Genomic DNA, 21892 nt, shown 5'->3' on the forward strand with positions numbered 1-21892 from the left:
CAGATCAGCTTGGAGCTGACTAGGCAGATTATGTTGAAATGCCTGAGGCTTCATCTTGTAGTATGATCTGGGTTGAATGTGAATTGGGGTTCTTGAAGGAAGTGGAAAAGATTCTCCAAGCAGTCAGTCTGACTATCTATTAGATTCAACAATTTAATTAGATTCAACAATTGAGTCTGTGTCATGGTGTTGGCTTCTTTTACAAAGGGGATGGTGCTTTTGACCTTGGAGGAGACAATAGTGCATTTTCTCCTCAAGCGTCATTCTTATATCCTGGACAATTTTCCTGTCTTCAACCTTCCCTTTTCAGAGAAGGTGGTTAGGTTGCATTAGCAGAGTTCTAAGAAAGTGGATTATCTGGATCTGTTTTAGTCAGGATTCAGGCAAGGATTTAGTATAAAGATACCATTGTTGTGTTTGTTGATGATTTTTGGGTGGTGAATGGAAGTGATGCATCTGTCCTTGTGCTCTTTGATCTGACAGCAGCTTTGTATACCATCAATCATGGTATGCTGGGGGGGGGGTGAGCTCTAGGTGTTGGATATTGGGAGCATAATTTTAAAGTGATCTTCCTTCCTTCCTTCTTCCAGTCAGTGTTGACAGGGGAAAAAAATGTCTCTTCAGTCCTTCCTTTCATGTAATACCTATATGAAACTGGTGGATGAGGCCCTCTGAAAGTTCAGGTTTAACGTTACAGTATGCTGATAATATCCAATTATATCTTTCAACAAGTGATGATGTTGGGATTCAGTCCCAATATCTCAAGACTATACAAATCTGGAGGTATAAAAACCAATTTTGACTTATCCTAGCAAGACTGAGTCGTTGTGGATATTAGGGGCTCATATCTGAAGATGTTTTACTTTTTCTTTTAAGCCGGGCTGCACTTCCCTATTCAAGAGTGATACACAATCTGATGATTTTCTTAGGCTCCTAGATCCTGATAAAAAAACAAAACAAAACATGGTAGCTGCGGCCAAGAAGACATTTGTACAGCTTCAGCTTTTGCACAAATTTTGCTCCTTCCTGAGTTGAAAGACCTTTCAGGCACTCACTCATTTCTTAGTCACCTTGTGGCTTGACTATTGCAGTATGGTCTAAATCAGTGGTTCTTAACCTTTTTGAACGAATCGCCCCCTTGAGCCAATGAGGAAGTTATCATCGCCCCCTCCCCCAATGTAACCTCTCAATCACAACATAGGAAATAATTCTTCAATTTATGCAAACACTTTTGTTGTTTTCTTTAAAATTGTCATCAGGGCATATCGATGCAAATAATTTATTTCCAGTCTTTTCCCCATATCTCCCATATTCTGGCCAATAGCGCACCACTGTATGGGTAGAGGCTGCTGTGCAACGTGCATGAAGATGCGTATTCACATACTGTATGTACAGCGTTCTGTACTGAAGCTAGCTGGAGGAACATTTGAAAACACAATTCAATCCACTAATAGCGAGCGATCTGATGTTTTTGTATGACAGATATACAGCCATTCACTGTACGAAAAAGTCTCAAAAGTGTCCCCAAAACTTCTCGATCCATCGCCCCCATATCGCTCCCTTTTCGTTCCTTTGCTCCCGTGTCCCCCCTTTTCGTTCCATCGCCCCCCTGAAAAATGAAATCGCCCCCTGGGGGGCAATATCGCCCAGGTTAAGAACCACTGGTCTAAATGGTTAATACGCTCTTTAAGAGCCCTTGAGGATCACTCAGAGTCTTTAGTTTGTACAGAATGCAGGGTACAGGCAGCGATGGGCATTCCTTGGTATGCCCACATGTTGCAGCTTTGCAAGCTGCACTGGTTGCCACAATATGACTGGATACAGTTCAAGGTACTGGTTATCACCTATAAACTCTATATGCCATAGAACCAAGTTATTTGAGAGATTATCTGTCTCTCATAGCTTCTGCCTAGGTTGATTGTTGGACCCCTTTGTTGGATGAATCTTTGTACATATTATATATTGAATGGTCAGATGCTATTTCTGTTTTGTTATTTGTTTGATGTTATGAGCCACTCAGAGACATCTTAGAGCTGAGCGGTGCCTAAATTTAATTAATTAAGTAAATTACATAAATACTTTAGTTATGTCTTTTAACAGCTTTAATTGAGGAAGATCAGATTAGTTTTGATACACCTACATTTCTATGATGTTTCATCATATCTTTACGAATTTACTGATTTATTAACATTTATACCTCACCCTATTTGTAAGACCATTGAACAGCTTACATAAAGTTATAGAAGTAATGTAAGAAAGAAGAAACAATTTTAGGAGAGATTCAAATGTAAAAGCAAAGATAGTGAGTAATAGATTCAGTAGTAAAGAGTATACTTGCTTGGAAAGGAGATCATCTAATGCAGGGGTGTCAAACTGCTGGCCCATGGGTAGGACACTTCATCCAGAAGCTGCGCCCATCCCATTGCCGGAGATGGCAATACCATCCCGATATGTTGCGTGATGTCATGTGACGTTGCGAGTTTGACATGTCTGATCTAATGGATCAAGCACTTAGTTGGCTTAACCTCTTTTCAAGTTTTAAATATACTAAGAGCCACAGTATATACTGTATTCATAACAGAAATAACTTATGAAAGTTATGTCTTCATGGGCTACCCACACATGCGCCTTAATTTAAACAAAAGTGTTTATCTCAAAGGATAGCTGTGATACCATCTTTGTTTGCAGCATTTGTGAAAATATAAGGGTTTTAGGGCAAATACATTCTTGGCACATGGAATTAGAATTGGGCATTTTCAGAAGGATTAATAGTCTCTGGCTTCAGTATTGTGCCTGTTGTTGAAAAAGAAATGTAAGTAGTATTGGTTGAGGAGGGAAGTTACTATTAAGTGATAAGCCAGATGAACAATTGATAATGGATTACAAATGAAGAAAGAAATTGAAATCGAATGAGCCCAAATACAATCATGAGCAAAGTGATTCAAGTTAAAAATTCTATGACAATAGTTAGGCCCAGATTATAATATGAATAATTAATTCAAAAAGATCCGTAATAATATATGTGATTCCAGGGGAAAGAAATTATTAACTCTGAAGATGGAAGAATCTTTAGGAAGTTAGGAAAAACATTGAAGTAAGTTGGACAAAATAGAGATAAACCGAGTGAGGAAAAGAAAACACAAAAAGGAATAATAGTAAAATAAGTATTCTGGGAATGAAGATATAGTTGTATTTTTGGAAGCATATAATTGGTGCTAACAGAAAGTAACAATGAGCATATTTTCTGCTACAAAATGTCATTTACTGACAAACTGATATAGTCCATCCTACCTGTTCTTTCCTCTTCTCTTTCCCTGGCTTCTAATTATAATTTTTTCAGTTTCTATATTTGTGTTTATAAGTAAATTGATATATTTTCAAGAAAATAAAAACACTTATATACTGATTTGCACTGCCCTATTTGTATTTTCTAAAAATGCCTGGGGGATCTATAGGTTGGTTGTTATAACTTTGTACTATTGCAACTTCATATTTATTCTTTTTTTAAAAAAATAAAAGAAATGTGTCAAGGCTCATCTTACACTGTACTCAATATATATTATTTTCTATATTTGAGGAACTAAGAGGCTGGTCTGCATCAGACTAGATTAGATTTAGAAATGGTATTGAAACCTCTTAAAAATGTTCACATCCTTTCTTAGGGAGTAGGAATCGTAATACAGTATGTATGTATATATGTATTAAAATCCTGCTGAAAATGATGTCTAGATTTTTAATTATTAACTTTTTAACAAATTAATATGCTTGCTTAGTTTGCAACTCTAGCTTGCATTTCCTCAAGCATAAGGAAAGTATATTTCCAAATTAAGTGTATAGTCTAGCTGCGATCTTATCTTTAATTGCATGATTAGTTAAAAGAGAATATATGTGATATTTTAAACAGGAACCTGATTGGCAGCAGATGGCTGATTAAAGAGGAATTGGAAGAAATGTTAGTGGAAAAACTGTCAGATCAAGATGTGAGTAATTAATCTCTTTTATTTAATGAACCCTGTATCCTAATGGAACAGTTAGTGGTTGTAAGGATTCTGGGGAAAAATTGCCTGGGACATGGGAATTATTCATGTTTTTAGTTTAAATCACATAAGTACACCAATCACATCCCTAAATAGTTATGAGATAAAGTAGTTTTATGCATGTTATTTCAGGAATGTTTCCCCGAATAATGAGGTAACTTATATATTCAGCAGAATTGTTCCACTTCATATTGTTCAGGATGGTAGTTCTACTTGGATGGATATTAACATGCCTATGTAAACACACCAAAAAATACAACAGCAACCCACATCCCACTCTCAAATGCTCACAGTATCTTAGGGGACAAGATAACTAAAGCCTTGTCTCTGACCTTTCTCTTTGCAGTGTCCAGTGAGGGATTTATCTCAAGGGAGAACATTCAAACATGTAATTTGCCACTCCATTTTAACATGTAATTATTATTACATAATTTGTCACTCCCATGTACAATCAGTTAAATAACTAGTTACATCAGCAAGAGGACTATGTTCTCTTCTGTTCAACCTTCCTTTCAGCAGGGTCTGATGGGGGCTTAGAAAGTCAAAGTGGTGACCAGTGTAGCGTGATCAAAGCCCTGCCCTCTTTATGTGATGCAATGCACATAAAAGGGGGAGGCCTTTTGATACTAACTTTGTGGCCATCACCTTAATGTCCCTTTGGATACTTCTGATTCCTTTATTGTGACCAGGAACAATCACGTTTGGAAACTGTCTCATGTTCTTAGTCAAATTGTAAAGAAGGTCCGCACGTGTTCAGCAGACTTCTGTTGTTGGATGTTACCCCATATAAAGTAGCTGGTGGGAAATGAGATATCAGAACTAGCAGGTTTGGTTAGTCACATGATCAGTTCACTCAAGGGAAGTGATCATATTGAACACATCTTGATTCTGCCACTGGGGTTACTTGTACTGAAAAGGTAATTTCATTATTTTATCTCTATTGTATCTATTTAGGATTTCTTTCTTTTCTTTTTTAACTTCTATCTTAGCTTCTCTGCAAGCAAAAAATAAGCATACAGAAAGTTATCCTTTTTGAGCCATTCAGGAAATGTTCCTTTATTTCCTTCCTTTTCCTAGCCTAAGCTGTATAAAATGGTGTTAAACCTGAATCTGCTTCTTAGCTTCCTGTGGTCGGGAAGCGCTGTACTACTAGTGAGACACTTTAATCACATGCTCAGATGAAAGCAATGAAACTTACAGTAGCAAAGGATAATTATTTCAAGAGGTTGCCCTTTGAGTCAAGCATCTCTTGAATTTTTAAAAACCTTGATTGTTTGTTTTTAAAATCAAGACTAAGGTAAATCCTTTTTGAACGACCAATGGCAAAAATGCACATTTCCTGTACACATTAGGAAATAAAATAATCTCAAATCAAATCTTTATTACAGTAATAAACTTGAATAAAATAATCCAAGAAGTAGAGTTTAAAAAACAAGTTTCCTTAAATGAATTGGGACTGTTGTCTGTTACCACTTTTCTATCAAAAAGTTCTCCTTTGAGGCTCACTAAATCTTTTTTTGAAAATCATGAATGATGATGAAGTTAGTTTGACAAAGAGTTTGCTTAAAGTTTGGAGCAGTGGATTCATTTGTTGGGGGCAGGGAAAAAATTAGGTATCTTTATTCACATAGGAAATGATACATCTGCATGTTGTTTTGAAAGCAGCATGCAAATGCAGAAGTGTCATCCTGTCAAAAGTTATCAGTAAGAACAGAACTAAAATGATCAAGCAGGTAAAAATAGAAGTTGTTGACAAATGCAATTACACTTACACCATCATCCCTTAATGAATTTTTATTGTCTATAGTATTTAAGGTGTATTAAGCTGCTGGAAAGATTAGTAGCACTATCATACTGTGATGTAGAAGAAGATTATCTACTTAAATTTCGCAAGCAATTGCCTATACAATCCAAAAAACAATCATTTGAACCCCTGAAAAACGATGAGCAAGGAGTGGCCTTTAGCACTGCAGAAGGTATGCTTTTTCCTAAATATCAAAATTTAGTCCTTGGCAACATTTCTCAACATTAGCTACCGGTACATGTCTATTGTATAAAGAAAAAAAATTGATGCTGTCCAAGATGTCCAGTGATATTGCACTGTGTTCTATGTGGTCATACTTGTTTCATTAAATTAAAAACAGTTAGTTAAAAATATATCCTCTGTTTCCAACTTATTTGACACATGTATTTAAGATGGTATATAATATTGCATCTACCGTACACCATGAGGTTGTCTATTATAAATTGCTTTTCATACAGATTTTCCAGTCTGGCAACAGGCAACTTAAATTAGTTCACTTGCTTACTTTATTCAGACTTTTTTGACAAACAGTATGGTTTTACAATGTCAGCCCTAGGAGGAAACAGGCAGTGGCAAACCATTTCCGAAAAAAATCCTTCAGTGACTAGTTCAAGGAGTAGCGAAGAGTCAAAAATTGACTCGAAAGTATTTTTTGTTATGTGTGTGTGTTGGCTCACACACCTAATTTGTAGCATAGATCAAAAATAATTTACTTTGCATTTCTGTTCAAATACTGTATACTCTAAATCAAACAGAAACTATATATTAAAATAATTATATCTTTTAGATACCGGTTGCCCTTTTGAATTATCAGGGTATGCCTCCCTCTGCTGGGAGAAGAAAGGAAATCTAAAAGTGGCAGTTTTGTGAAACTATGTCCGTTGCGTTCATGGTATACAATGTGACATAAGTCTCTCTTCTTTTTACAGAGGTCTTTTTGATAATGAATATTGCCAATACTGCTTTCAGAGATATGCATAAACCTTTAATTGTGGAAATACGTTAATATTTCTGTATGCTATCAGGTAGTACCCCTGGAGTGTTCTCCAACCCTTCATAAGTTTAGAATCTAGATTAATTTTGGATATATTAGACCACTGTTCCACCCCAAAACAGACATTTAAGCTTAGTTCTCCTTGTATTGCATCTGGTTAGGAAAGATGCCACACAACTTCTTCGTAATTAATCTTTTGAAAGAATGCTTATTTTTTCACTTTTGCTAAATGTTCCCTTTCAAAAGATAGTTTCTTTTTTGTTTAGCATTTTAGAATGCTATATGTGTTAGTGCTAAAAATGCTAAACATTTTGAAATGCTAAACATGAAATAAATGTACAGAGGTGTTTTTTTTTTTTTCCCTTTTTAAGGTAGAAGAAAGTCAGCAATAGCAACCGCTACACTTCATGCAAATGGAAGTGGAAAATTCACTATAAATGGAGATAATTATTTACTTTACTTCCCAGTGTTGCAGGACAGGTGAGTGTTAAAAAAAGAGAAACTTTTTTGCTAAAACAATTTTTAATGGTGTTTTTCTAAAAAAATGTTTTCATGTATTTTTAAGTTTTAAAAAAATCTTCAAGGTATCGTATTTTCCTGCTGTACATTCATATTTGAAAATTTGAATATACAGGTGAAAATGTTAGTAAAACAACAATTTCAAATGCTTCTGAATATTGGTATCTCAATATATCTTGGACTGAAATTCCCATTGTCTTCAGTCAATATATTAGTACAATCTGAAGATCACAAGAGTTGTAATCTGCAAATCTGGAAAAATCCTACTTAAAAATATTAAATTCTTAGAACTGTGAACTTTATTGGGGGCAGTTGGAGAAGAATGAACTTGAAAATTTGCATAAAACATCTGGCCCCAAAATTTTGCCACCCTTGACTATCTTCAAAATTCTGTGAATATGAATTATTCCATGAACTATTAGATCCTAATTTAATTAAACTTGAGTATAGATTTATAGTGAGAATAGATTTCTTGAAGGTTCACATAAAAAAATGTACCAAATTGAGCCAACAATATCCATTTGCGTATTACTCTGAAAAGGTGAGTTTTACTGTATGCTTTAGTTCTATGCACAAGTGCATTTTCCATTGCAGGTGTAGATACATTGTATCATTCTAAGCCACAGTCAGCCATTAGAAGCTTATTAAATGCCCATAATTGTAGCCTATGAAATTGTAAACAAAGAGAAAAAGGATATTTGTAAACTATTATTTGAGACTAGTAAAGTCTGTTTGGCTTGGGAAAAGTGTAATGAATACCCATCTGGCTTAGGGAGTCTGTCTATGTTTTAGTCGTGTTTTTCTTTATTTTTCATTGCTTCTCTTGCAAATGAGTTTGCTTAAGTATTATTTTAGAAGCTTTATTTGACCTTAAACATTAACAATATAATCTCCCTTGCTAGTGCACTGACTATCACTGTTGTGGGCATTTTTGATGTGGATATATTTAAATAAAGAAAATATGCTGTGCAGTAAATAAGAAATAGGACTGTGGGAGACATTTTGAATTCAGATCCTTGTAATTGAAACAGTTGATTTCTGTTCAGAGTGGCTGTTTTGTTCATTCTAGAAATTTTGCACGCTCAAAATTCAGAGCATTTCTGAAACATGCATACCAACTCTTGAGCAGCACTTGAGTACAGGTAGTCCTCAACTTACAACAGTTCATTTAGTGACGGTTCAAAGTTACAACGGCACTAAAAAAACTGATTTATGACCATTTTTCATACTTACAAGCTTTGTAGCAGTCCCATGAACATGTGATCAAAATTCAGATGCTTCGCAACTGGTTCGTTCTTATGACCATTGCTGTTTCCCAAGGTCAACTTTTGCAACCTTCTGACAAGCAAAGCAATGGGGAAGCCAGATTCACTTAACAGTCTTGTTAGTGATTCACACAACTGTAGTGATTCACTTAACAACTCTGGCAAGAAAAGTTGTAAAATGGGCCAAAATTCACTTAAAATACGAAATTTTGGATTCAATTGTGGTCGTAAGTCGAGGACTACCTGCATGTGATTTAGCTTAATTAAGTATTTCCATGGAGAGGTCACTAAGAAAAAAAATCATGGTTTACTAGATTACTTTTAACTGATTTTAATTGTTTCACATTTTTATTCATATATAATACTTTTCAGAGAACAGCTGATGTTCCCATTCCAATTTCTTGATCACTTAGAGAAGTATGACGTGGTCTGCTCTGTATCTGGAGGAGGAAGAAGCGGACAAGCAGGAGCAATTCGCTTAGCCATAGCAAGAGCTTTATGTAGTTTTATTACTGAAGATGAAGTAGAATTCATGAGGCAAGGTAATAAGAATTGCATAGAGAAAAATGTATCAAATTGTCCTAAATAATAAAATTCAATATCTTGTTCTGATTATTTATTTCTAAAAACTGTAGTTTTTGCTATTTAGCATTCTAATGAACTGTTTAAAATGAGGCAAATGCCTGGGACTTTCTAATATTATAAACCTAGGTTTGAATGTTAGATAAATTCTCATCTCCCTTTGACTTCCCTCAGTTCTTATGACTAAGTCCCTCCACCCTTCTCTGTGCCAAATTGTATCAATTTCTTCCTGATCTCCCTGCAGCTGGTCTCCTCACTTCTGATCCCCGTGTGAGAGAACGGAAGAAGCCTGGCCAAGAGGGAGCCCGCAGAAAGTTCACATGGAAGAAGCGCTAAAACTGAAAATGTATTTTATAGGAATCAATCTTTGTAATTAAACTGTATTTTACCTTTCCTTCCATCCATGTCTTTTCTTATTTACTATATACGAAGCCTTAAATCCTGACATGTGCATCCAGTAGATATCAGAAATGTCTACTAATCAGTTGGAAACATTAGGCTATCTTAGTAGCAAGTTGCCATTTTAACAAATCACCCAATGAGAATTTACACCATAAATTTTGAAATCAAAGGATGAGGCTGTTTTTAGGTGGGCTCTCCAGAGATACAAAAGTGCAAATGAAAAGCACTGTGTGTTGCTGTTCAAGAACTAGAAAAAGATGCTGCTGCTAAAGCTCTATGTGTCATCTGCTCAGTATCAATTCTTAGCAACAAATAGTTGATTTTCTCCAGAATGATCTTTTCCCACCCTGGCCCTTCAGGTCTTCCAGCTGTAATTCAGCCCATCCACCAAGAAGCCCATCCACCAACAAGACAAATCTTATTGCATTCTTTGACCAAGTGACAAAATTAGTGGATCAGAGGAATGCTGTGGACATAATTTACTTGGACTTCAGTAAGGCATTTGATAAAGTAGATCACAACCTACTACTTGACAAGATAGAAAAATGTGGGGTAGACAGAACCACCACCAGATGGATCCGTAGCTGGCTGACCGGCCGTACTCAGCGAGTGGTCCTCAAGGAACTGCATCTATATGGAGGGAAGTGTGTAGTGGGGTGCCCCAGGGCTCTGTTCTGGGCCAGTACTCTTCAACATCTTCATCAACGATTTGGATGAAGGGATAGATGGGGAACTCATCAAATTTGCAGATGACACCAAGCTGGCAGGAATAGCCAACACTCCAGAAGACAGGTTTAAGATACAGAAGGATCTGGACAGACTTGAACACTGGGCACTAACTAACAAAATGAAATTCAATGGTGAAAAAAGCAAGGTTATACATTTAGGCAAGAAAAACCAAATGCACAAGTACAGCATAGGTGGCACTATGCTCAATAGTAGTAACTGTGAGAGGGACCTCGGAGTCCTAGTAGACAATCACCTAAATATGAGCCAGCAGTGTGCTGCAGCTGCCAAAAAGGCCAACACAGTGCTAGGCTGCATTAACAGAGGGATAGAATCAAGATCACGTGAAGTATTAATACCACTCTTCAATGCCTTGGTTAAGGCCACACTTGGAATACTGCATCCAGTTTTGGTCACCACGATGCAAAAAAGATGTTGAGACTCTAGAAAGAGTACAGAGAAGAGCAACAAAAATGATTAGGGGACTGGAGGCTAAAACATATAAGGAACGGTTGCTAGAATTGGGTATGTCTAGTTTAACGAAGAGAAGGACAAGGGGGGACATGATAGCAGTATTCCAATATCTCCGGGGCTGCCATAAAGAAGAGGGAATTAAGCTATTTTCCAAAGCACCTGAAGGCAGGACAAGAAGCAACCGGTGGAAACTAATCAAGGAGAGAAGCAACCTAGAACTAAGGAGAAACTTCCTGACAGTGAGAACAATTAATCAGTGGAACAGCCTGCCTCCCGAAGCAGTAAATGCTCCAACACTGGAAGTTTTTAAGAAGAGACTGGACAGCCATTTGTCCGAAATGGTGTAGGGTTTCCTGCCCGAGCAGGGGGTTGGACTAGATGACCTCCAAGGTCCCTTCCAACTTTACTACTATTACTATTACTATTACTATTACCTTGTTGATTATCCTTCTTTTCACCTTTCCCAGCATTACTGATTTCTCCAGAGAGCTAGGCTTTTTTTTTTTTTTTTTACAATGTGTCCAAAATAAGTTAATTTGAGCCTGGTCAGTTGTGCCTCATTTGAGAATTTTGGATTGATTGTTCAATAATCTGTTTTCTTGTCTAGCCACGGCATCCCTCGGAATCTGCTCCAGCATAAAAGTTCAGAAGTATCAATATTTATTCTGACCTGTTTCATTTCGATAGAGTATCACAGGGAAAATCATTTCCTTCACAGTTCTGATCTTTGTAGGTACAAATATATCTAGTATCTGAATATTTTTTCCTAATCTACAAGTACTAGTCTGCAGTGTATTTCTTATCTTTCCTGTTGATAGTTGATCTTAAAAGGCAGAAGCTATCTACCATTTCAGTATCTTCGTTGTCTTGGTGTACTGTTGTCATTAGTTTGCTCTTTATATTTGTATTTATCCAATTTATATGGCCAACCATCTAAGAAAATGGACAGTGAAAAAATGAAAATACAGAATTTCATTAAAACAAAAATAACAAAAAAACTTGCACTGGGGGTTAATAAAAATATGAAATTGATAGACATATATCATAATTCTCAGGCTAATAAAAGTTGGATGGCATAAAATTAATTCTTATCATCAGCATCAGCATCCTGACTTCAATTCTTGGATAAAAGCTAGGTCTTGTAAAAAAAAAAAAAAAAAATTAAAGGCTGTCCGTATTTTGGGGGGGAGAGCTTTTTTTTTTTTCTAATTCCATTTTTTCAACATGCTTAACTTTCAATAGTCAAAGTTTCAGACTGTTGCATTTTCGGTTAAGAGTTGTATCATCAAACAGTCCAGGTTATTGATGTTTCTTCTTCCTATTTAAAACAACTCATCTCCAAAAAAGCTAACCTCAATATATTTTCAGTTTATGAAAGGTCTATATTATTAACATTTAATGTGGAAGAGGACAAACATTCCTTGAAATATAACCCATTGTTAGATTAAAAACTACAAAATATTTCTCAACAACAAAATTAATATATTACATGAAAGATCTAGATCTCTATAAAATGTTTTTTCTAAGAGAATGATAAGTCATCATTATTATATAGAGTTTTAAGTAAACATGAACATAGCAATATTGTCATGTATGAAATATAATGGTATATTTTTATGACCTTCTATAAAAACTATTTTAAAAGTCATTTATGAAGTATTATCTGATTACTAGTATATATTTTGCCACAAGATGGAGCTGTTTACAACAACCAATATTAGCTTTCTGAAATGTAAAAGTAAGGAAAACTTGTAAAATTGCAATAAATCAGATTTATGTCGTTAATAAAGCATGTTTAAATGGTAGGGTTGGCTGTTATTAAAACCCAATCCAGAATTATTTACTGGCATTAGATTTTTAAAGTTTTTTGAGTTATGGATATAGATAATTCATTAGAAATATCCCTTTATACCATTTTGATAACTACAAAGGTGCCCCTATTTATTGGGCAGTAGATTTAATACAACTAGTTACAAAAGCAACAGGCACTATCTTCTAAGACAATGCATAGTTGAGGGAAGAATTATCAAACCAAAGAGTGATTTTTATTTTTTCCAATCCTATAAATGATGTAAGGCCTTGGAACTTCTGCTTGCAGAATAAATATCTAGGACAGTAGGATAGCAGATAAATGCAAACAAAAGCTTGACTTTGGAAATGGGCTAGGCTTGGGAAAAAAAACATTCCAGGAAAAAAAATGCTCCAACCTTTATTATAAGGGACACAGAATTTTCTTTTTTTTTGTAATATATTTTATTGTTTTTTTTAAAAAAAACATAAATCACTTAATAATTGGTGAACAGTGTGTTGTCTGGGTTACATTTGTAAAACAATCATTAACAATTAATTTCTATAATACATATTCCACATAATAATTTTAGTTGATTTCCTCTTTCTCCAAAATATCCTCTTCTGCAAACATTGAATTAATACAATTCTTATTATTTTGATAAATAACAATTGAACATATAATTTTTTCCAATATTCCTAAAATAATAATTATATCAGTATATTTCTTTTCTATTCAGTCATTCTGGTTGCCTTATCCTAGATCACAGGTCGGCAACCTGCGGCTCTGGAGCCGCATGCGGCTCTTTGAGTCTTTCCTTGTGGCTCCCAGCCTCCTCTGCCTCTGCAGAGAGAGACAGAGACAGAGAGAGGCAATTGCGCTTCCCTGCCTCTGTGTGTGTGTGTGTTTGTGTTTTTGTGTGTGTGTATGTGTAAAAGAGAGTGCACTCACAGTGTTCTCTGAGCAGCTGAAAAGCTTACTGAGCGGAGCTCCTCCCTTTGCTGCGTCTCTGCAGGAAGCAGGAAAGGCAGGAGAGAGCTAACTAGCCCAGCTAGGCTGACTCAGGAATTCTGGGAGTTGAAGTCCATGAGTCATAAAAGAGCCGAGGTTGCCTACTCCTGAGCTTGTGGACAACAGCTTGAAGCTTGCCAGGTGAGCAGCAGATAGGAGAGGGGGGGAGAGAAAGAGAGAGAGGGAGGGAGGGAGAGAGAGAGGAAAGAGAGAGAGAGAAAGAAAGAGTGGGGGAAGAGGAGTGGCAGACCAAGGGCAGATATAGAGGGAGGGAGAGAGAGAGACAGAGAGAGAGAGACCCTTTTGACATCTAAAATGAAGATAACACTGCGTATATCCTTCTTTTACCTGTGTGTGTGTGTGTGTGTGTGTGTGTGTGTGTATGTATGTGTGTGTGTATATATATATATATGTGTGTGTGTGTGTGTGTGTGTGTTTTCTGAGGTTTTCGCGGGTATTTGTATGTAGGTCTTTGGTTGTTCGGGTTTTCTCCCGCGTAAAATTGGAAGTGTCTTGGCAACGTTTCAACGAATGGGACTTCGTCGAAACGTCACCAAGACACTTCCAATTTTACGCGGGAGAAAACCCGAACAACCAAAGACCTACATACATACATACATACATACATACATACATACATACATACATTACATACATTACATACATACACACACACAAACACACACACCTATAATAAAGGTAAAAAAGGATATATGCAGTGTTATCTTCACTTTAGATATCAAAAGGGTTTTGCGGCTCCCGGTGTTTTGTTTTTGGTGGGAAATGGGTCCAAGTGGCTCTTTGAGTGTTTTGGGTTGCATACCCCTGTCCTAGATCCTGCAGTCCTTAGTTTATTTCTCCCATCAAATTCTAAATATTCTTAACTGGCGAAGATTTTCTCAAAAATTAATTACATTTACATTTACAAATTTAACTCTATTTTTTCCATATAAACCATATCACACTTTTACATTTCTTAAGAAATAGCTAAAACGATGAAAAGAAAAAGAAAGGAGAGCAAGAGTAAAGAAACATAAGAAATAATATATTACTTAAAATATATATCCCTCCTTGGCTAATATATATTTATTTCCTCAATTTCTTATTCTTTTTAACCATAATTAAGAATATATACTGCTCAAAAAAATAAAGGGAACACAAACATATAGGATCCTATAGGTTTGTGTTCCCTTTATTTTTTTGAGCAGTATATTTAATCTTTAATCTTTAAACATTCCATTCAATACCTCCAGTCATCTAGTCCTTTAACTCTTATTCAAAACAATTTTTTTCATAATTTTCTTAAATTCAGTCACATTTAAATATCTAAAACATTTCCTTTATTTAAATCATTTCAACTTTTTTTATTACTCATATCAAGAAAAGGACACAAAAGAGAAAAAAGCACACTATATTATTTAGAGAACTCATCCCTCTTAGAATAGCATATATGTTCCAAAGTTTTTCTATTTCGTTAACCATATTCAAACAGATGTTTCTTTTTTAAGTATTCTCTCTGATAAGTCCCATTGTCTATTTTCTTGATTTCCACCTTAGTCTTTTTCCTTTGTCCAGTATCTTTCTTGATTGATGTATTTTGCTGAATCAAAAGGTTTTTCCGTATGTTGTTGTAGATATAAAAAGTAAATCAGTATCTTTATTAAGGGCATTTACCCACTCATTTTTATTGGGAAACTTTTTCCTTTTTCTCTCTTCTTCTCTTGTCACTTTTTATCATTCCAGTTCTAGTGTCTTCTCTGGTATCTCTGTAATACATTTTATCCAGTCTTCTTTCTGGGACACAGAATTTTCCATTGATCCATCTTAAATCCCTCACCACTTTTGCCTCCTAGTCATGTGCCATAGAGATCATATGTGGCCCAACCAATGCACACATAGCATGATAGCAGAGCAGAAAGATAAGCACAGCATATGTGCCTGCCCCAATTAGTCTCAAGGAAAGAGGATGAACATACTTCATTATACAGAATAAAATAGAAATGTATCCAGTGGTCATTCTGGTGAAGATCAAAATTAATTTTCAGCAGCCGTGTTTTGCGTGCTGTTTCTGCCTTGATGTTCTGAATAATTTACTAATACATTATTAAATAAGTACATATATATTATGATTAATTACTAAGAATCATGCTATCTATTTTAGATCTTGGCAGAGTCTGGAAAGTCAAAACTAACTGGGAAGTCAAAACCATCTGGGAAGGTAGTAATAGCAAATCATTTCCATGTTGTCAAAAATAAATAAATTATATAGATACATTCATGAAGTCACTTAGGATCAAACTCAAGCAGAATGAAGACTTATAATTTTTACAAACAATTACTGCAAGAATGCAAACGATGTATGTATGTTAATGTGAAACACTTGCCAGGTTTGAAGCAATCATTGATTATTAAAAGGAAAGCCCAGCCAATCCAGACATCATTTATTTATTTAATTTGTATGCTGCCAAGTCATTACAGATTCACAGAAGTTTATAATGGATTAAAAACATTAAACTGTGGTAAATATAAGCAAGTAATTAATTATTTGTTGTTGCGAAATTGTGTCCAACCCATCGCAACCCCATGGACAACGTTCCTCCAGGCCTTCCTGTCCTCTACCATCTTCTGGAGTCCATTTAAGCTCACGCCTACTGCTTCAATGATTCCATCCAGCCACCTCATTCTCTGACGTGCCTTCTATTGCCCTCAATCTTTCCCAGCATTAGGCTCTTCTCCAGTGAGTCCTTCCTTCTCATTAGGTGGCCAAAGTACTTGAGTTTCAACTTAATCAAAATTGTAACCATTTTGCTAGATTAAATTATGATGGGAATGAAAACCAAAATAGATGATGAAGTCTCTCAATGTGCTAAACAACTTCTTGGAATGCTCTAAACATGTTCCATCTTCAGTAGCTTCAGGAAGCTGAGATAGAGCAAGCCTTAATTTTAAGGGTACCCCACAAACCCAAAGCAGCAGTAGCTGAGCAATAATGCCTTCTGGCCTCTGTTCCCCTTATTTCAAAAAAGTGGTGTATGACTAAAACTTTCTCAATTCTCCTTCCTTTCAACTCATAATATGTAATAAGGGGAGTTAGATGAAAGGTAGTGTCAGTGAAGCTCTTTACTCATTTGGAACTTTAAGAAATCAGTGATTGGTTGAAATAATACTTCAGTTAAAGAAGACTAGAAATAGTAACAGAATAATAATTAGGAATGGTTAAATTACTGGTAATCCTTGATTACAACCATTTGTTTAGTGACTAAGGTTATGAGAGCACTGAAAAAAAACATGACTTATGACTACTTCTCACAAGTATTAGAGTAGCAGCATTCCTATGATCAAAATTTGGTGTCTGGCAACCAGTATGTATTTACAACATTTACAATACACCCCCCACACCCCCATAATGTAATCAGAATTTGCAATCTTCCAAGGGGGCTTATGATGAGCAAAGTCAAGTGGGGGAAGCTGGATTTGAGAAATGATTGTGGCAAAATGGTTGTAAAATTGGGCACGACTCACTTAACAACTGCCTTACGTAGAAAATTTCCTGTCCCAATTGTGGTTGTAAGTCGAGGACTGCCAATACAATTAACAAGCTTGTGGGTAGAACAATGTTTCAGCTTGGAAGTACAGATTTTTCCTTCCCAGAAGTACAGTATCTGTTTTGTATTTCTTCAGGAATACATGTTAAATTTTTTTAGACATTTCTCTTTTGGGTAAACTAGCTACATATAGACCTGGACAACAATTGGAACCAGAACTTCCATTGCTAAGCAAGGCAATTGTTACATGAGTCACAGCTGCTTTTATTAAAGCAAAATCACTGGTGGTTAAATGAATCACATGGTGGTTAAGTGAATCTGGCTCCCCCCCACCCCGCTTTGCTTGTCAGAAGCTCTCTAGGAAGGTTGCAAATGGCAGTCATGTGACTCTAGGACTCTGCAACTGTCAAATACATGTCAATTGCCAAATGCCCATGTTTTTATTACATAACTGAGGAAGCTGTGGTGGCCAAAAGTGTGAGGATTGGGTTGTAAATCACTTTTAGTGCTGTTGTAACTTTGAATAATCACTAAGTGAATGGTCATAAATCAAGGACTACCTATCCTTCATATAATTTAGAGAAATGAATTTTACCACTTATGGTTCTACATCAAACTATTTTGTGTTTTTCCAAGCCCTTTGAGATTATCTAAAGTTTCCACAAGTTCCATTAAATCAAGTACCAGTAGTCCTCATCTTACAACAGTTGATTTAGTGACTGATCGAAATTACAAAGGCACTGAAAAAAGTGACTTACACCATTTTTCACACAACTGTTGCAGCATCTCTGTGGTCACATGATCAAAATCAAGCACTTGGCAACTGGCTCATATTTATGACGGTAGTAAAGACCTGGGGTCATGTGATTATCTTTTGCAACTTTCTGACAAGCAAAGTCAATGGGAAAGCCAGATTCATTTAACAACCATGTTACAAACTAAACTGTGGAAAGAAAGTCATAAAATGGGGCAAAATTAATGAATGTTGGGCTCAATTATAGTTGTAAGTCAAGGACTAACTGTAACTAAAAAAATTAAGTTCCCATGCTTTTGGTGCAGGCATGGCAAAAGATTCAGTTATATTGTTCTTTTACTATTACTGGTGTTTTGTAATATACTAGAAAGGTTTTATACTATTTCTAAATTTGTTTATGCAGGAGTGAGGGATTAAGTTTTTGCGGGCAAAGATCAGTCCCCTGAACCTCAAGGGACTTATCACACACGCTGGAAATTGTTCCCTCGATGGAGTCAGAGATACCCGGATTGCCACATGCTTTGCCATATAATTTTCAGATCATAAACCCAGGTTTACATCTGGACACTACCTCCTCACCTCCTTTGTTCCCTCCCACGACTCCAAAGATCGTGCACTTTACTGCTGGGGACCTGCTGGAAGGGAGCTTGGCCTCCTGCACATAGCAGAGCAATGTGCGGCTCTTTGCAGAAGCCGGTAAGTGATTGGGGAGGGCTGCGCGCCCTAACAGCCCCAGATTTTAGTGGAGCTTGCAGATGGGGCAGTAGAATTGGGGCATCTGTGTCGCCGGCATCTGCCTTGCTGGTCTCAAACCCAGCTCTGAGGCTGAGCTGCGGATCCATCCAGGCTCCAAAATCTCGGCGATGCAAAAAATGTAAGCCCTTGGCTGGCTTGGGTGAGTGGTGTTGTCGGGGTGAGGCATGGGCACGCTTGGCTCTGAGTGGGAACCATCATTTTTCTCTGTGGGGACTTCAGTGATCCACCTCTGGTGGACACTCTCGGGGCTGAGCCAGGGCAGGGTTAAATCAGCATGTGGGAATTTCCTTGAATTGCACCAAATTCTGTTAAGTTGCTGGCCAAATAATGCAGCAACGGATGAACCGGGAAGGAAGCCAGTTCTGTATTATATAATAATTGTTCTGTGGTCGTTTTCCTTTTGCCGTTACTTCATAAACTTCAGATTCTATTCTAGCACTTGATGCGGTGTGGGATATTCAAACCAAAGAGTAATGTTTTTGCTTTCTTATCAAGGTAGGATGTCTGATAGTCACCTTGATAAAGAAGGAACTTTCCTACAATTATCAATTTCCCTTGAGCTCTTGTTTTTCTACAAAATAATATAATAATAATAATCCTCAGGTCCAAACATTTTCACACACATATCCTAGATATAATTGGTGCAAAATCCTTGTTGTGATTATGGCATAAGTAACCTAACTCTACCATTGATCAATAACTCTAACCTAATCCTAATTTATAGAGGGTTTTTTTTGGGGGGGGGAGGAGAATATAAATGATTGGTGCACAAATTCCCTGGCAGGCAAAGAATTTTTGTGTGCAAAAAAAGAACAAAGACCCTCTAATAAAAAAATGATTGGTGGTCTGTGGAAAACCACTCTCTGCATTGTGATTATTATAACTACTTGGTTTCAAAAGCAAGCCAAGAGGGATAAATCCACCCCATCCACAATGCCCAAGGCCTTGTTCTTTCAATGACCTACTGTCAGTTTAATAACATCTCTGATCTCTGATAGATTTCAAAAGTGTGGATCTAGAATATTCTTCAGCAATTTCTGAGGAATGCATCAGGATAAGGGCCTTCTGTACCTTATTGTATAAGAGTGGAGCAGTTTACTTATGAAAGTTGTGGGTTCTCAAGTCTCTGGAGATTTGAATAGCTACTTCTCAGGATCGTTTAACTGATTTTCCTGAGATTGCAAAAGATAGTAATTCAGTTCTATGTGTGTGTGTGTGTATGTTCAATGTATGTTCAGAGAATATAGTAGGAACAACAAAACTGCTTTTTAGGGTGAAGAAATGTACAGGTGGAATGACTTACGCTTCATGTTCTACTATTAGGAACAGTTGTCAAAAAGCCAGTTTAATACCATAAGTAGGTCCTTGTTTTCAATGTTTCTTCATTCAGACTTCTGTGTAAAAGTTGGGTTGCTGTGGAGAAAGTTCAGTTTTCTTGCAAGAAGTTTGTTGTATGATCACCTCATGCCAATTCATATCTATTTCTTACTTGTGGAGATTTATTTATTGCTTTATTGACTCAGGCTTCTAAGCAGCTTTTATCATATGCTGAAAGGATTAAAACAACAAAAATCCAAAATCCTTTCCACAAGAAAAAAAAACTTTATTTCAGGAGAGGTATAGTCATGGAGCCAAGGGTAAGGGAGTTTCATGCCCTATAAACTGCACTAAATATAATAATAACAACAATAATAACAACAACAACAACAACCCTATACCATTTCAGGCAAGTGACTGTCCGGTCTCTTCTTAAAAACTTCCAGTGTTGGAGCATTCACCGCTTCTGGGGCAGGTTGTTCCACTGGTTAATTGTTCTGTCAGGAAATTTCTCTTAGTTCTAGGTTGCTTCTCTCCTTAATTAGTTTCCATCCATTGCTTCTTGTCCTGCCTTCAGGCGCTTTGGAGAATAGCTTGACTCCCTCTTCTTTGTGGCAGCCTCTGAGATATTGGAACACTGCTATCATGTCCCCACGCATCCTTCATTAAACTAGACATGTCCAATTCCAGCAACCGTTCCTTATATGTTTTAGCCTCCAGTACCATAATCATCTTTGTTGCTCTTCTCTGTACTCTTTTTAGAGTTTCAACATCTTTTTTACATAGTGGTGACCAAAACTGGATGCAGTATTCCAAGTGTGGCCTTACCAAGGCATTGTAAAGTGGTATTAATACTTCATGTGATTCTATCCCTCTATGTTGACTTTTTGGGCAGCTGCAGCATTCTGCTGGCTTTAAGTGATTGTCCATTAGGATTCCGAGATCCCCCTCACAGTTACTACTATTGAGTAAGGTGCCACCTATACTATTCCAGTACATTTGGTTTTTCTTGCCTAAATGTAGAACCTTACTTTTTTCACCATTGAATTTCATTTTGTTAGATAGTGCCCAGTGTTCAAGTCTGTCTAGATTCTCCTGTATCTTAATCCTATCTACTGGAGTGTTGGCTATTCCTGCCAGCTTGGTGTCATCTGCAAATTTGATGAGTTCCCCATCTATCCCCTTGTCCAAACTCTTGATAAAGATGTTGAAGAGCACTGGGCCTAGAACAGAGCCCTGGGGCATCCACTACAACTTCCCTCCATGTAGATGCAGTTCCATTGAGGACCACACACTGAGTACGGTTGGTCAGCCAGCTACGACTCCATCTGGTGGTGATGCTGTCTAACCTACATTTTTTTTTATCTTATCAAGTAATAGGTTGTGATCTACTTTATCAAATGCCTTACTGAAGTCCAAGTAAATTATGTCCACAGCATTCCTCTGGTCCACTAATTTTGTCACTTGGTCAAAGAATTCTCTATTTTTTTCTGTATGTATGAGTAGAAAAGCATTATTTGAAAAAGTGTTATTTTCTTAGTTTAATACTGGAAAAAAATCTCATGGGATTCATTTTGAAATATGTTTGGCTTCATGTCATATCAACAGCTCACTTTTTAAAGAATTTAAATATTCCTTATAGATGTGAAGTTTGACATGGGAATTCCAGGAGCAGATTATAATCAGGATTTTTTTCTTTTTAAAATATGACCTCTAGTGGCACAACTCTTATTAGCTAGAACTTCAGATTGCTGAAAATTATCCATTTGGAATTATTATAAGGATTTATTTCCCTCCCAGATTCCTTCATTTTTATTATAAACAAAAACACTGAATTCTTTCTTGGGCAACCTAAGCAGATGCAATACTTATTTTATTTCTTTTTTGATATGGCTTTTTATAAAATATTTTACAGCT

At 36.4% G+C, this 21892-nt stretch overlaps 1 protein-coding gene across 5 annotated transcripts in view; it reads left to right on the forward strand.

Annotated features, from left to right (window-relative positions):
* MRPS9 (mitochondrial ribosomal protein S9) overlaps window positions 1-9601 on the forward strand; it is a 46227-nt gene extending 36626 nt beyond the window's left edge. For all 5 annotated transcript variants that reach the window (XM_039327714.1, XM_039327711.1, XM_039327710.1 and 2 more), the window contains 5 exons: window positions 3905-3980; window positions 5845-6013; window positions 7207-7315; window positions 8992-9161; window positions 9446-9601. In XM_039327714.1, coding sequence (XP_039183648.1) covers window positions 3905-3980; window positions 5845-6013; window positions 7207-7315; window positions 8992-9161; window positions 9446-9537 — 616 coding nt within the window. In that variant the 3' untranslated portion in view covers window positions 9538-9601. The remainder of the gene's footprint in view (window positions 1-3904; window positions 3981-5844; window positions 6014-7206; window positions 7316-8991; window positions 9162-9445) is intronic.
* Window positions 9602-21892: the final 12291 nt, after the last annotated feature.

Source organism: Crotalus tigris, unplaced genomic scaffold (genome assembly GCF_016545835.1).
Source record: "Crotalus tigris isolate CLP2741 ecotype Arizona unplaced genomic scaffold, ASM1654583v1 scf7180000024366.1712601, whole genome shotgun sequence".
Taxonomy (NCBI): Eukaryota; Metazoa; Chordata; class Lepidosauria; order Squamata; family Viperidae; genus Crotalus; species Crotalus tigris.